The sequence below is a fragment of the Anomaloglossus baeobatrachus genome, chromosome 1 (assembly GCF_048569485.1).
Source record: "Anomaloglossus baeobatrachus isolate aAnoBae1 chromosome 1, aAnoBae1.hap1, whole genome shotgun sequence".
Classification (NCBI taxonomy): domain Eukaryota; kingdom Metazoa; phylum Chordata; class Amphibia; order Anura; family Aromobatidae; genus Anomaloglossus; species Anomaloglossus baeobatrachus.
The window spans coordinates 749,739,257-749,755,248 of record NC_134353.1 but is presented as its reverse complement, the minus strand read 5'-3'; the positions used below and the strand labels follow the sequence as shown (position 1 = coordinate 749,755,248).

At 47.3% G+C, this 15,992-nt stretch overlaps 2 protein-coding genes across 2 annotated transcripts in view; one reads left to right on the top strand and one right to left on the bottom strand.

Moving 5' to 3' along the window:
* The window catches only part of HVCN1 (hydrogen voltage gated channel 1), a 76,740-nt gene extending 71,660 nt beyond the window's left edge, over positions 1–5,080 (top strand). The window contains exon 6 of the mRNA XM_075323677.1: positions 4,776–5,080. Coding sequence (XP_075179792.1) covers positions 4,776–4,856 — 81 coding nt within the window. The 3' untranslated portion in view covers positions 4,857–5,080. The remainder of the gene's footprint in view (positions 1–4,775) is intronic.
* The window catches only part of TCTN1 (tectonic family member 1), a 141,819-nt gene continuing 130,763 nt past the window's right edge, over positions 4,937–15,992 (bottom strand). The window contains exon 15 of the mRNA XM_075323664.1: positions 4,937–5,550. The gene's annotated coding sequence lies outside the window, so the exon portion shown is untranslated. The remainder of the gene's footprint in view (positions 5,551–15,992) is intronic.

Sequence of the window (15,992 nt, the reverse complement as noted above, 5' to 3'; positions counted from 1 at the left end):
CTGCCCTGGGAAGGATGAACAACCGGAGCACAGAAGGAGGACCGACTTTTTGAAAATGAACGACGTGTCAACAAGCAACGATAAGGTGAGTATTTTTGCTCGTTCAGAGTCGTTCCGAGGTGTCACACGGTACGATATATCTAATGATGCCGGATGTGCGTCACTAACGACGTGACCCCCGACGACATATCGTCCGATGTATCGTACCGTGTGACGCCGGCATTAGGCTTTATTATTAGAGTAGGATCATCCCGACCTGGTACACCCTTGTAGCGGTGGGAAGGCTTTTATGCTTTTTGATGAAACCATCTTAACCAAGTACCCTATTGTTAGTTACATTTACTAGCGGTATTAGTATTTACTTACTATAGGGTACCGTATTTTTCGGACTATAAGACTCACCGGACTATAAGACGCCCCCGAAATCTGCACCCTGTCACTGTGTCTGCATTTGGACTGGAGGGTGATGACCTGAGGAGCTCACTGACTGCTTTGTTGGGGTTATTGGACTGTTTTATTATCCAAGGAGTCCTGTGAGGATCGTCTCTATCGTATGCTTCCTGAGGCTTGAGATAAGTGGCTAATTTTGTACCCTAATGACTGGCTGCTTTTCACCCCTTTTGAATCTATTCCCATTATTATATGTATAAATAACCTGTTACCCTGGTGGATTACAGAGATCTGGGACTGTCTTTTAGGCCCTTTTTCTACTGGATTTAGTTGAGAGATATTGGGATTATATAGATTCAGGGATTACTGGCTTCTTAGTTTTACATGGGACTGCCAGCATTTACTATTGCATAATTGTTGCCTTTTTTGAACTAACCTCTATTCCACTCCTGAAGAACCTCAGATGAGAGGAAACGCGTCGGGTGGTTTCTGATAGGAGCCGCTTATATCTATCTAGGTGGTTTTTTCTTGGGTCATTGTACCCTTTTGTTTCCCAATTGAATTACATTGGGTATAATGTACTGTTAATCTTTATCTTGGATTGTTGGTTCAGCTTTGTAATTATCCTCTAGACTGTCACCTTATTTGTTAGGGTCTGGTTGGGGCCTACAGGGACAGCCTACGTTGAGCGGGGGCGCCTATTGCGCAGGTTTTAGGGTACCAACCTCCGCGGCAAGGAAGGGGTGAGCCTAGGGCACTGGAAGGGCTAGGCCCCCCCCTCTCCTTGTACCCTTGGATATCTGATATAATCTAATTTTATATTGATACATATGTTGGGTGTCCCTGTCACAAACCACCGGGGGGGTCACTCAGAAATCCCCCGCGCTGGCTACCAGTACGTCACAATCGGGGGGTAACAAGTGGGGGTCACCCCTCCTTTATACCTCCCGACCGACAGACAGAGCACGTGACGCGCTCTCTAGCGCCCCTCTTATAGTCAGGCCAATTATGGAATTGCCCGACAATAAGCAAGGAGGCCGCTATACTACTTATGCCGATTATTGAAGGGTCCCCGGTGAGAGTAAGGTATATATTCCCCCGACCTCCGCGGGCGGAATATATAAAATCTCCCCGAATCTCACTGGCCTCCCCACAATAATCCTTGGCACAATTCGCTGCCACCAACCGATTTACGGTAACTATTAGCCGAACACACAGACGTGGGATTCAAGATCGAGATAACAGAACAGCCCAAGATTAATTATATAATTTAATCAGCCTAAAGCACACTAGAAACTACAATATATACAATAGGGAATCTACAGAATATACATATGTCAGAGTACAGTTACAATCAAAGCATGGGTTACAAACAGGCATACACAGTTCCAGCAGTTACCTTGTTGCGTCTGGCCACAGGGGGGCGCTGTACCCAGGTTTCTAGGATCCTTCCCACAGATGTTTCCTACACGTGCCCCCAGCGAGAAGAACACTGGAAAATGGCCGAAGTAGGGTTATCAACCTGGCCAAATCCAGGTCCCCTCCTACCTTCGTGACCTCACAGGGAGCACTGCTCCACCCCTGGCTTGAGTTATGGACAATATCCCAACATGGAATATGGGCCATAACTTTGCCTGGGAGCGTCGTAGGCGGACGCCAATGCTCTCATTGTGACAGTTATGAATTTAGCTACAGAACGAGGGGACTCATGACCTGTCTGCCAGTTCCCCATTGGCTGATATCACGCCTGGGGCATTTCCCAATGTCCTGCTCCCATAAAAAGGGTGTGCCGGCATCGTCTGCATGCGGAGACACCATTTTTATGGTTGCCATATTTATCGGAAATATGGCTTGCGAGATGTGAACCATTTTTTACTGGAGTCGTTCTGTCTAGCTAGTTCCATAGCCTTGCTAATGAGATACAACTCTTGTTACAGGGTGACGGCAGGGAGTCATCCTGTGTCCATTGTTCCCACACCACCTCATTTCCATATCACAGGACATGGCCATGGAGGTGTAACACCTTCACAGGTGCTGGACATTGAGAACAAGAAGGGAGGGGGCACTGCCAGGGAGTGATGAGGGACTATGACTGGAGTCATAATTCATCTTCATATCCCGGGATTTGCCTCACAGTCCCCCTTTTAATACTGAAAATAATTAAAGATTTGTAATTTTAGGAGTTTTTTTTTCTATAATTTTGTACTAATGCACTTCTAATTGACTGGTTTTAGAGGAGGAAAATAGGAAAATAAAACTTTAAGCAAAATGGTCATGACACACTTATGGGGCGAGGATCTGCTGCTGACACTGTTATGGGGGTAATGTCCCCAAATTCTCTACTAAGGTACCCAATCCTGGTAATGATCCTCCTGCCTTGTATATGATCCTGCTATAAACCCCCATCCTGCTCATATACCAGCATCCTGCTCATATTCCCTCATCCTGTTCATATAACCCCCATCCATCCTATTGATATTTCCCCCCATCGATCCTGCTCATATTCTCCCATCCTGTTCATATACCCCCCCATCCATCCTGCTCATATACTCCCATCCTGCTATATGCCCCCATCGTGCTCATATACCATCCTGGTATATGGCCTGTATCCTATAGCACAGAGAAAAAAAAATAAACGTTTATACTCACCTTTTCCTCACTCCCTCCAGCACCGATCATCTTCCTCTCAGCGGCAATGACCTGTGTGTGTGGAGCCGTTCCCCTGCAGCACGCGATGTCTTCCTGTCTGTGCCGATCAGCTGATCAGCACAGATCAGCTGACCGGCACAGACCGGAAGACATCGCGTGCAGCAGGGGGACGGCTCCACACACTGGGACGGGTGAGTGTACTGATTCACTGCACCCCGCGCTGATTATGACGACGACGCGCGGGGGGCAGTGAATAAAGCCGCACATGATCACTCCAGGCTGTAATTGCCAGGGGTGATCATGCGGACTGGCTCTTTACTATGCGCGCGTCCCAGCTCATCCTCCCGCCCACCTGTCAGTGCCGGCTTCAGCGCTGAGAGATGGGCGGGAGGATGGGCGTGCATATGTAATGAGCGGGCCTACGTGGTCACGGCAGGCGCTGCTCATGCCCCCGATGACCCGCTCCACCGCAGCACCCTCGTTCCCGGCCGCAGCCCTATAGTCAGACCATAAGACGCACCCCCAACTTTCCCCCAACATTTGGGGGGGAAAAAAGTGCGTCTTATGGTCCGAAAAATACGGTATATGCTTTTTTTTTTTTTTTTTTTATTTCTTTTCTCTTGGGCTCTGTGAAATGGCCACAGGGTGAAGGTTACTATTACACATATACCAACTTATGCTCTGTCTTATATTTACCGTATTTTTCACTTTATAAGACGCACTTTTGTTCCCCCAAATTTTGTAGGGGGTGCGTCTTATAAACCGAATATACGGGGGCCGGTGTTTATATGTAGAGATATAGAGAGATAATATATAGATATATACTGCAGGGTCCGCTCTGGAGCGGTGCTGGGGGCAGGTGACAGCTGTGAGCGGCAGCTTTTGATCTCCTGCTCCCGCTCATATAATATGCACAGCCGCTGTCCAGCAGTGTGGTGCTGAAACTGCATCATGCTGAGGGGCTGGGGCAGCGGGGCATATTATATCTGCCTGCGCCATCCTTTGATCGCACATGATCCCCCCCTGTGTTAGATATGGCCTCCGTGCTGCTGCCCATAGTAAAATAAAAAAAAGCTTTACTTACCTCCAGCGCTGATCTCCGGTCTCCTGCTGCTATTGTCTGTGATAAGTCACGCAGAGATATCACTCTGCCGTGCCGATCACATGACCGGCAGCAAGAACCAGGAAGTAAGGAAGGAGCTCAACTGCGAGGAGGGACAGCGCTGAGAAGGTAAGGAAAGAGTGTTTTATTTTATTATGGGCAGCAGCCTGGAGGCATATCTAACACAGGGGAGGTGTACCATCTATAGGGGCCATGGGCAGCACAGGGGGATGTGTTCCAGCACAAGGGGGCTATATTCAATATAAGGGGGCCATATCCAGATTAAGGGGGGCTAATTTTAGGATGGGGGGCTATGAGGGACATATACCCTATATGATTTGTTAGATGGACACTGGCATTATAAGATGGACCCCATTTAACATTAAAAAACAAAAAAAATCTCTTTTCATTCACCAAATTTGGGGATGCATCTTATAATCAGGTGCGTCTTATAAAGCGAAAAATACGGTATATATTTTTGAGTAACTTTAACTAGATAAGCTGATTTTGTGCAAAAAAGAAAAGAAAGCAATGTCCAGATTGGCCTGAGGGCTCTGTAGTATTTACAGTATTTGTACTGTCTGTAAATTGTAGATTGAACTTTCATACACAAATCATTCTTTACACTTTCCAGGAACAAGAGATTTCAAGACTCCAGACGTTATTACAGCAAAATAACATATTTCCCGAAGCTTACAACCCAAACATTGCTTGAAGATATCAGATGGATATTGGAAAATGTATTTTAATGTTCATATAGATGTTGTGTAATGAGCCAATGCAAAGAAACATTGTTTGATTTCTTTTATTGTGTAATCACACGGTATAAAACATGTACATTTTTAATAAATATGTGATTTTTGTACACACTCCGAACTAAATACTAAAAAACGTATGTATAAAATGTTGGACCAAAATAAAGTTTTGATGGACCAGCCACCAGATGCAATGTTTGCTTCAAGTATTATTCTTGCTTTTCTTCTATCTGCTACAGAGTCTTGTACGTCCCAGTCAGATACAAAGATGCCAAATACAAAGTTCCTCAAGATGAAACCAAGTGAAGGAGTTGTCCATTCAGATGACATCTTCTAGCACCTGATAAATTTAAGTGTCACTCTACAACCACTATATTCATGAATGCAAGATGTATTGTTTCTCTTGACCTCTCAATCCGGCACGTTTGGCAAAAGTCAAGTTTTACACCTGGTATGGGTTGGTATGGAGTTGTGCTTCAATTTAGAGTAGTTTGACAGAAAGTGGCATAAATTGGTGTCCATGCACCTTCTCCTAAGCCCACCTTCAGAATTTAGCCACAGCAGATGGACTAATGTCCACTAACTGCTGATGCATTTGTGATGGTTTTTCTTTACTTCCAAATTCATTTCACATTGCTGGCACAGCAGATCAATCTAAAAGATCAATTTTGAGTGAAAGATTTAGAAAAAGGGCACAAATGTCATACAATGTTATCTAATGTAAGCAGAATTTCAACAAGACTTTTTCATTCTCTAGGATTTTTTGGTTAGTTTCTAAAACAGTGGTAGCAAGTTTATAAGCGGTTTACATTTTTCTATCAGTAGGATGTACCCTTCTAATCCGTCTATATGGACATGTAGGTCATAGGAAGCTGAGTGAAATACCTTGATATCTGTAATCCGAAGTCTTATGCCAGCGAAAGCAAGATTTAATTTATCTATAAATGAGCTCTTCCAGGCGATGGGTCGGACACTGATCTGCATGAGAATCTGCCTCCAGAGCTTATTTTTCATAAAAGGGGGCATTACTAGTGTGAGACATGCTAATTGTCTCTCCAGGGAGCAAGTAGCTTCACTCTAGTGCCACCTATGGGAAGTAGCAATCCTAGAAGTGAAAATTGACCCTTTAACGAGCCTTGTCATATGACTTATGATTTAGAACCTCATTTTGCAGACATTGTTTTAGGGGTGATTGCCCCACGTCAGTGCAAAGTATGAGGTATGATCTGGCTGAGAGGCGAAGACTAGGTCTAAGGGCTCTTCTCCACTGGCGTCTAAAAAATCACAGCGATACTCGGCTCAAAATGTGAGTCGAATATCCTGCGTGTGATCTGTGTACGGTGTGTGGTTTTTTGGGTTTTTTTCCTCACATAGCATCCGTATGACATGTGAGTGTCATGCGAGTGCTATGTGAGTTTTTAGGCAAGCAGCGTAGGACTGGCTACGGGAGAAATCTCCTGTAAAACCAGTCCTGGCCGCAGTTACCTGCACTGAGCTCCAGAGCTATAACCTGAGCTCCAGACATCTGCCTGATCTGTTTGCAGCTGTGCTGACCTGAATAGCAATCGCCGGGGAATCAATCACTCGGCGCTCGCTGTTCAGGCTGCACTCTGGAGCTCAGGTGACAGCTCTGGAGTACAGTGCATGTAACCACGGCCAGGACTGGTTTTACAGGAGATTCCTCCGGTAGCCAGTCTGACGCGGTATGCAAGTGTCCAGATCCGTGTGACATGCGTATGCCACCCGGATTCTGACTTTTTTTTTTTTTTTCTCACCCCCATAGGATTGCATGGGGGTGAGAGAGCTGAGAATCGCATCAATTCGCAGCATGCTGCGATTTCAAGGAGAGCCCGTGTAGAGTCTGGGAAAAAAAGGAGGAAATGGAGACTGCATCATATGAAACCATTTGACACATTGCAATCCGTTTCTCCATGCGATGGAATTTGGAGAAAAAAAAACGCCAGTGGAGAAGAGCCCTAAGGCTATGTGCGCACGTGTGCGTATTGCATGCAGTTACGCTGCGTTCTGCACCGCAGCGTAACTGCCTGCGTCCCCTGCACAGTCTATGGAGATTGTGCAGGAGCCGTGCGCACGTGGTATATTAGAACGCAGCGATTCGGCTGCTGCCCGAATTGCTGCGTTCTAAGAAGTGACATGTCACTTCTTCCATGCGGTTTGCATGCTGTCTATAGGGAGAGGCAGCATGCAGAGCGCACGTTCTCTGCCGGCACCATGCGCTTCAGAATGGAGCTTTTCAGCTGCGCTCTGAAGCGCACCTTTTAGGTGCGGTGCAGTGCGCACATAGCCTAAGGGGAAAGCTTTACTCCTTGCGGAGACTGACACACCAATCTGGCATGCCAGTAGTGAGGTGACTTCTAGTTGCAATTCTCCTCTGGGAAATATGTTAATTGTCTCTTCAGGGAGGAAGTAGATGAACTTTAGTGCCACCTATTAGAAGTAGGAATCCTAAAAGTCAAAATTGATCTCTCATACAGCCAAATCAGATCTCATACTTTGCACTGATGAGGGTGCAATCACCCTTAAACACTGTCTGTAAATTTTTAAGTTCTGCTCTGGCATAGGCTCGTTTAAAAGGTCAATTTTGACTTTTAGGATTGTTACTTTCATAGTTAGTTACATAGAAGGAAAAAAAACCTAGCTCCATCTAGTTCAACCTTCCTTCACCAATTATACATTTTGTCATTGTCATTTATAACCAACAATGTTGTGTGTACTGAGGAAATCATCCAGCCCTTTTTTAAAAGCTGTTGTAGTATTTGCCACTACTACCTCTTGTGGTAGGGCATTCCACAGTCTGACTGCTCTAACTGTAAAGAACCCTTTCCTATTTAGCTGCTGGAATTGCGTTTCTTCCACTCGCAGTATATGCCCCCTCGTCTTTACTAGTCAATTAGGTGGTACTAAAGTTCGTTTACTTCCTCCCTGAACAGATAATTACATGTCTCACACTGCAAATTAACACCAACATTAAAGAAGTTGTCCAGTTACCAAAATTTGTTGAGTTTTTTTTTTTTCTGATAAATCTTGCTAGTATGTGCCTCTCCACACATCTATTGTTGTTTTCAGCAATATTACCTTTTATTGTGCTCTAGCAGCACATCCTCATTGCTGGCTCTAGCTCTGATGGGGTTAATCTCTCTTCTGACTTCCTGGGTTCAGTTACTACAACTCCCATAATTCTTTGTGGCTCTAGGGCTGTATCTAACGTATCTAACACACCCACTCAGCTCTCCTCTCCACCCAAAGACTCCTCCCTGCCTCTTCCCTGCGGATGCACTGAGAGCAATCACACAGACAGCAGAAGCTCCCAGCTCTGCACACCCAGGGGAAGAAAGTGTCTACCTTCTGCTTGTTCTCATATAGTTCATAGTGTGTGTATGTATATGTATATGTGTATGTGTAATATATATATATATATATATATATATATATATATATATATATATTATTATACAGAAATTGATTATTAGCTGGCGCAACATGTGAAAAAAAATAATTGGGGGGGAAAAAAAATGAAGGGGTCATGAGATTGCTTTTTTTCCCTCTTGCCTAGTCTGTGTGTTGTCCGTATCATCCGTGTGGCATGCATTTTGCAGGCTACTTTCACATCAGCGTTTTTTTGCCTGTAGGCAAAAAACGCAAAACGCATATGACCGGATCCTGTGGATTAAAAGTGCAATGCATGCAACCGTTATTTTACCAGATCCTTCTGTAGCGGGACACAGAATTTATCAGCTAGCACGAGTCATCTGAACTCCTGATCTCACAGCCTGCACACGCTGCAATGGATGCAGGTTAACAGCAGTCACTGGCTGCTGCTGATCACATGTGACCGTGTGTGGTAGGAGTTCAGCTGAGTTCAGATCAGTAGACTCCAGTGTCGGCCGATATGGCTGGGGCCACATGGGGATTACTGCGATCCCCTCGCATGACACTCGGCTCACACTGGCAGTACAGCAGAGCCGAGTGTCATGCGTGTGTCCCTGCGACTGAGGTCCGACTGTGCGAGCGGACCTCAGCTGCGGGGGGCGGGCGGGCCGGCACTGAGGAGGGGTGGGAGGTATTTATCTCCCTCTCTCCTCCGTAGTCTGCTATTGCGATTCTTGCAGTAAATCAGTGTACCGCGAGTGCAGAGCAAGTGCAGTGCGATTTTTATCTCACCCCATACACTTGAATGGGTAAAAGAGAGAATCTTGCATTACAATTGCAGCATGCTGCGATTGTTTTGTCGGTCCGATTAGGGCTGAGAAAATAATCGCTCATGTGTGCTGACACACAGGCTAATATTGGTCCAAATGGAATGCAATGTTTTATTGCACTCCACTCGCACCGATTTTCTTGCCATGTGGCTTAGGCCTTACTTGTTCTGTGTCCCCCCTGCATCCATCGCAGCGTGTGTGGGCTGAAGTTCAGCTGAGTTCAGATCAGCTGACACCAGTACTGGACTGAACTCTGGTGACCTCACAGCTCGCACACGCTGCGATGGATGCAGGGGGACACAGAACAAGTAATCGGCCGACACTGGAGTCATCTGATTACTTGTTCCGCTGGCGCGTTGGTCAGGAGCAGGCATGAGTGAGCAGTAAAATGCTCTGGTGCTCGATGGGCGAAGCCCATGTAGATTTTTTTTTTTTTTTTTTTTTTTTTTTTTAAATTCATTAAAAATAAAAAAAACAAACACATAACCCTAGGGTTAGGGGTAAAAAAAAAAAAGTATGGGCACCCGCTGCATTTTCTATTGCTCAGGGTAACCCAAGCAGCTACTGGCTGCTAACCACCGCTGCTTGATGTTTCCTTCACTGGCAATGGAAAATCCAGGGAAGCCCTTTTTTTTTTTTTTTTTTTTTTTTTTTAAATTATAAAAGACGTGGGCCTTGCCATATTTTTTGTACCCTAGCCAGGTACAGCAGGCAGGTACGGGCTGCCCCCAACCCCCAGCTGCCTATTTGTACCCGGCTGGGAAACAAAAATATAGGGAAGCCCTTTTTTTATTTTTTTTATTATTTCATGAAATTTAAAAAGGAAAAAAAAAATGACGTGGGTTTCGCTCATTTATTTTGTGTCCAGCCAGGTACAACTAGGCAGCTGGGGATTGGAATCCGCAGCGCAGGGTGGCCCAAGCTTTATGGGCCCCCCCGCTGAGAATTGCAGTCCAGACGCCCCAGAAAATGGCACTTTCATAGAAGCGCCATATTCTGGCGCTGTATCCAACTCTTCCAGTGGCCCTGGTGCAAGGTGGCACGCTGGTAATAAGGGGTTAATACCAGCTATGTTTTACCAGCTCTTATAAAGCCCGAGATTCTTAATGTCAGGCCAAGTTTGACCCGGCCATTAAGAATCTCCAATAAAGGGTTAAAAAAAATAATAAAAAATCATGCAGAAAAATACTGTATTTGAAATTAATACACAGACACATTAGAGACTCCATGTTTATTACTCCCTCTCAGCTCTCCATGATCGAGAGATTTCTGTACTGACCATGCCAGGAGAGAGCGAAGGAGAAGAGAGAGAGAGCGAAGGTGGGGAGAGAGGTGTTCTGTCATCAACTTGCTCCGCTCTGTGACTTGTAGTGCAGGTGCCAGAGTGGAGACAGTTGGTCCCATGCAGCAGGACAGGTGACAGAGCAGAGCGGTGACATGCTCTGCTCTGACACATGCGGTGCTGCATGTCACCAGCTTGTCAGTGTTTTGCTGCGTCCTGTAGTGCTGGTGGGTGTATGATCACACTGTGGCGCCCTGGACAAGCCAGGTGGTCACAGGTACTGCAACAACACACCCCACACCCCGGTTAGGCACATCAGCCGCACACACAAAATCCTTGTTGCCTCCCTCCAGGGGCTGATGTCCACACCAGGTGGGGTGGAGCCAGGTGGTTGGCTCCTCCCACAGAGTTCACAGTCCTGGAGGCGGGAAGAGAGTTCAGTTGAGTTTGGGGAGTCGAAATTCCGTGAGGGAAGTGGAAGGAGTAGTGGAGGAGCTGACTGACCGTGTCCGGGTACGTGGCCCGGGCACCTACGAGCAAGGTTGGCAGACTGTGGTGACCGTCTGCAGGCGAGGCCGATTGACGCACAACCTTAAGGACCGGGGACGGGCGGAGGCCCGCCGGTACCGGACCGGGGAGCGAAGAGAGGCCAGCACCATTCGGCAGGGCCTACGGACACCGACCAGGCTTGGAGTCACCGTTAAACCGGTTAAATCTGTTAGCGACGGGAACCTCCGGGGTTTCCCAGCAGCAAAGACCCGACTAAAGGCAACCGCTCAACCGCTGAAGGGAAATACAGCTACCGCCACAGCTAGAGTTCCCAGGGCCAGCGCCTGCGGGCAAAAGGGGCTCCTCCGGCAAATATACCGCTGGGGAGCGGGTTACCGGTGGGAAGCCATCGGGGCCGAGAACACAACACCGGTGCAGGGAGAGACAGTTACCGCCAACCTACCGGGAGTGACAGTCGCAGCCGTCTGTGGGACTCGTCCATCCAGCCGTTTGTTTTACCAGAGACTCTGTGTAAGTTACTGGCTGAGTAAGTACCACCGTGCCGTCTGGCACTGCGCTGCCCCGCAACCCTGCACCTGGCCAAGCCCCGCAATCCACCTTACAGACAACAACTCCGGGCCCCGGGACTACCAAAACCCCCCTACCCACGAAGGGGAGAGAAACATCCCAGCTGCTCCCTGTCATCGCTCTCGGGATCCCCGTACAGAGCAGCGGTGGTGCCCCAACCTCACCACACACCGTGGGTGGCGTCACAAACCGACATCCCAAACCCCAACAGACCACCCCTTTCACTCACGGGCGAGGATCGGCGCTCGAGCCACCGAGCAGCAGCAGCCGGACCCGAGCCGCAAGCGCGGTCGAGCAGCGCACCCCCCGCCCGCGACAACACCGCCCACTCTCCCGACATCGGAGCGGGCGAGTGAGATCAGATACTTACGTGACAGGGGGGGATTTCAGCTGAAGAACCACACACCCCTCCCCCCCCGTACTCCACACTGGCGCCCCGTGCCTCACCAATCTGCCGGATGCTCAGCCCTCTTCACCGCTCGACACTGGCGCCCTCCGGATCCTCTCCTCGATGCTGGGCTGTAACATGCGGTAGTCACCGCCCACAGCCCTGTCAATCACTGTGAGTGGCACCAGCATCCTCTGACGTACCCGTCCAGTTTGAGAGCCCAGAACTTGATGGGACGTAAAAGGATACTAGCAGACGCAGCACCAGGGGGTCATGTGATGGGCTGGCGCCGCTCAGTGCCAGAACTCCAAATAGAAGCCAATGAAGAAAACACCTAAAATGGTAAGTTACACTCCTAGAGAAAATAAAAAAAAATGGGTGAACCACCCCTTTAAAAATGAATTTTGTCTTTTTACAGTCTGCAGCTCTCTCAGCTTTGCTGTATTGTAACACTGCCAGTTAGATGGAAGCTGGAGCCCTGGAGGAACCTGCAGATGTGTCAATTTTAATTGCACACAGCTCTGCAGTTAGATCAGGAGAGCGGCCATCACATGTCACACTGGTAGGTTCCCCTTCTATTTAACATAAGCTCTGGTGGCATATTCTCGTACAGATCAGAGTTCGGCCCAAAGGCTGGAACAGCTCATTTATACAGTGAGTACGGAAAGTATTCAGACCTTTTTAAAATGTTTCACTTTTTCGTTGCAGCCATTTGGTAAATTCAAGTTCATTTTTTTTCCTTATTAATGTACACTCTGCACCCCATCTTGACAGTTTAATAAATTTGCAAAAATTTCTAAATTTGTTTTAACAAGAAAAACTGAAATCACATGGTCATAAGTATTCAGACCCTTTGCTCAGTATTGAGTAGAAGCACCCTTTGAGCTAGTACAGCCATGAGTCTTCTTGGGAATGATGCAACAAGTTATTCACACCTGGACTTAGGGGATCCTCTGCTATTCTTCCTTGCAGATCCTCTCCAGTTCCGTCAGGTTGGATGGTGAATGTTGGTGGACAGCCATTTTCAGGTTTTTCCAGAGATGCTCAATTGTGTTTAGGTCAGAGCTCTGTCTGGGCCAGTCAAGAATGGTCACTGAGTTGTTCTGAAGCCACTCCTTTGTTATTTTAGCTCTGTGATTAGGGTCATTGTCTTGTTGAAAGGTGAACCTGCGACCAAGTCAGGTCCAGAGCACTCCAGAAGAGATTTCTTCCAGGATATTTTTTTTTTTAATCAGATTTTTATTGAACATTTTTGGTACCAAGAAAGAAACTGCATACCTACAAGTATGCCAAATATTCCCTCTTCCAACCGCCCCGCCCCCCTCATCCTCTCTACCCCCCGCCAAACTTGTTCCCTTACCTACTCAACATACAACAATATATTGTAACAATACAGTTATCATATACATAGTTCCAGGATATCTCTATACTTGGCCACTTTCATCTTTCCTTCAATTGCAACCAGTCGTCCTGTCCCTGTAGCTGAAAAATACCCCCGTAGCATGATGCTGCCACCATGTTTCACTGTTGGGATTGTATTGGGCAGGTGATGAGCAGTGCCTGGTTTTCTCCACACTTACCGCTTAGAATTATCACCAAAAAGTTCTATCTTCATCTCATCAGACCAGTGAATCTTATTTGTTATTAATCTGTCCCGCCCACAGCTATGATTCAGTCATGGGTACGGGATTGAAATAGACCAGGTGAGTGCTGCTAAGAGCAGTTCTACTATTTCATATGTGAGGCCGTTTGGCACATTTTATAAAAATAATTTAGTGTTAGGACTGCCCCAAATGAGATTTGCCGTGGAGTGGCGGGGTAGCTCAAGAAATTGCAATTTTTTGCCAAAAATCTCAAATTTATAATAAGTACAGTTGGAATTTTCAGTGCTGTAGTGCACATTCAGTGCTAGCTTTTTTTTTTTTCTTCACTGAATTGGTCAGTGGCTGACCCCCACCTTGCTATGCACCCCAATTTGGGATGTATTCCACCTGTCTAGATTTTTTTTTTTTTTTTTTAAATTCTTTAACCATAAACATGGAATCATTCCAATCTGGATCAATTGCAATACATTTCACAACCATTGTATGACAGTGTATAACTGACTAACTGTGACACATGAAAATTTATCAAGATTTTGACCTCTCCATGTTTACCAAAGGTTTTATAGTACGGGAATACCCGGTTAAATTAAGAAAGAGAGAAAAAAGGAAACGAGTAAGACAAGAAAGGTTTAGCGAGAAACGAGCGGGGGGGGGGTACATGAGGCGATAGAGGGAGGGAAGGGAAAAACACTGGGACACGAACAAACACATAGCAGGGATCCACCCTCTCAGAGCACCTCCTTCCCACGGCATCCATGGGGCCCCCCTCAATCTGGGAGTATCCTTGTGCCGTATTCATTAGAGTATTTAAACTCGATCCAGGGGAACCAAGTCTTGTAAAAAGCCTCATGTCTATCGTGGATAGACGCTGTCAGGTCCTCCATGTACAACAGTTCGTTCACCCTATTTGCCCACAACGTCGGCGGGAAAGGGAATCTCCACCTCAGAGGAATGCACGTCCTAGCGGCCATCACCAGGAAGCTTAACAGAGACCCTTTGTATGCACGGACAGAGGACTCTGATAATTGGAGCAGGAAAAGTTCTGGGCCCAGGGTCTGCGTGTGTCCAGTCACATGCCTGATCACTCCCCGTACCCCCTCCCAAAACTGCTGTAGCACAGGGCATTCCCAGAAAATGTGTAGGAAGTCTCCCTCCCCTGTGCCACATCTCCAGCACCCCAGGTCCACTGTTGGGAACATCCTGTGTAGTTTTGTTGGGACCCTATACCACCGGGAAATGCATTTATAGTTGGCTTCTTGGAGTTTTGAACTGATGGATGCTTTGTGAGCAAGGGACAGCACCTTGTTTCTCTGCGTGGCAGAAAGGGTGAGGTCCAGGTCTGACTCCCACTGCAGGAGGAACCTAGGGGGAGGCAGATCCAAGGAGTTGTCTAGCATGGTATGTGAGATGGCCAGTGAGTGTCTAAGGGTCCCCCCCTCCATGCATAGCTTCTCGAATTCCGTAAGCAGTCTGTCGAACTGACTGTAGTCTGGTAGAGAGCACAGAAAATGTTGAAGCTGCATAGAACGCCACGGACCCAAAGGTCCGGGAACCCGGAAGTTCCGGAGTTCCTCAGTTGTTGGCCAATGCCCCCCGACCCCAATTTGGTAGGCTCGAAATCTATTTTGGGAGATCCATAGGCGAAACACCGGGTCAGAGAGACCCGGGGAGAACTCTGAAGCGCCAACGATCGGGGACAGGGGGGAGGGTAAAGGGATTAGGGATCTCCGGACCACCTCCTGAGAACAACAAGATAGCGTGGTGCCAATCGTGAGATGGGTCCTAAGTTCTGTACTAGATGGGGAAGTCACCCATGGGAGCGCCGCTAGTGGAATATCCGTGAAGCTCTGCTCCACCGACACCCAGGGTTTGGCCTTGGAGTGCCTACACCAGTCCACCACTCTGGCTAAATGAGTGGCTACATAGTATGCCTTGAGATCCGCGAGGCCCAGCCCACCCCGGGTTCTAGGTCTACACAACAGCGACCGCGCCAACCTCGCCGGCTTGTTTGCCCACAGAAACTTCATTTGCATAGAAGAGACTTCTCTAAAGAAGGGCTTGGGGATCCCGATTGGCAAGGTCTGAAGGAGGTACAGCAATCTTGGGAAGATATTTATCTTGAGAATCGCTGATCGTCCAAACCATGTGAATGTGCCTTTTGACTAGTTTTAACAATCTTCTTTTATTTTTTTGGAGGAGAGGAGTAAAGTTCAACTTGAATAAGGAGCTCACATCTGCTGACAATTTGAGTCCCAGGTATCGCAGGTACTGCGGGGCCCATTGAAAGTCGAAGGCTCCCCGCAGCTGCGAGACTACTCCCACGGGGAGGTTAACGCTCAGTGCCTCCGATTTACACAAGTTGATCTTAAAGTTGGAGAGTGAGGAGTAGTGTTTAAATTCCTGCATTAGCGCTGGGAGCAATGTGGTTGGGTCTGTGATGAAAAATAATAGGTCGTCTGCAAAGGCCGCTATCTTATGGGTCTCGCTACCTATCTTGGGCCCTTTGATGCTCGAGTTTTTCCGAA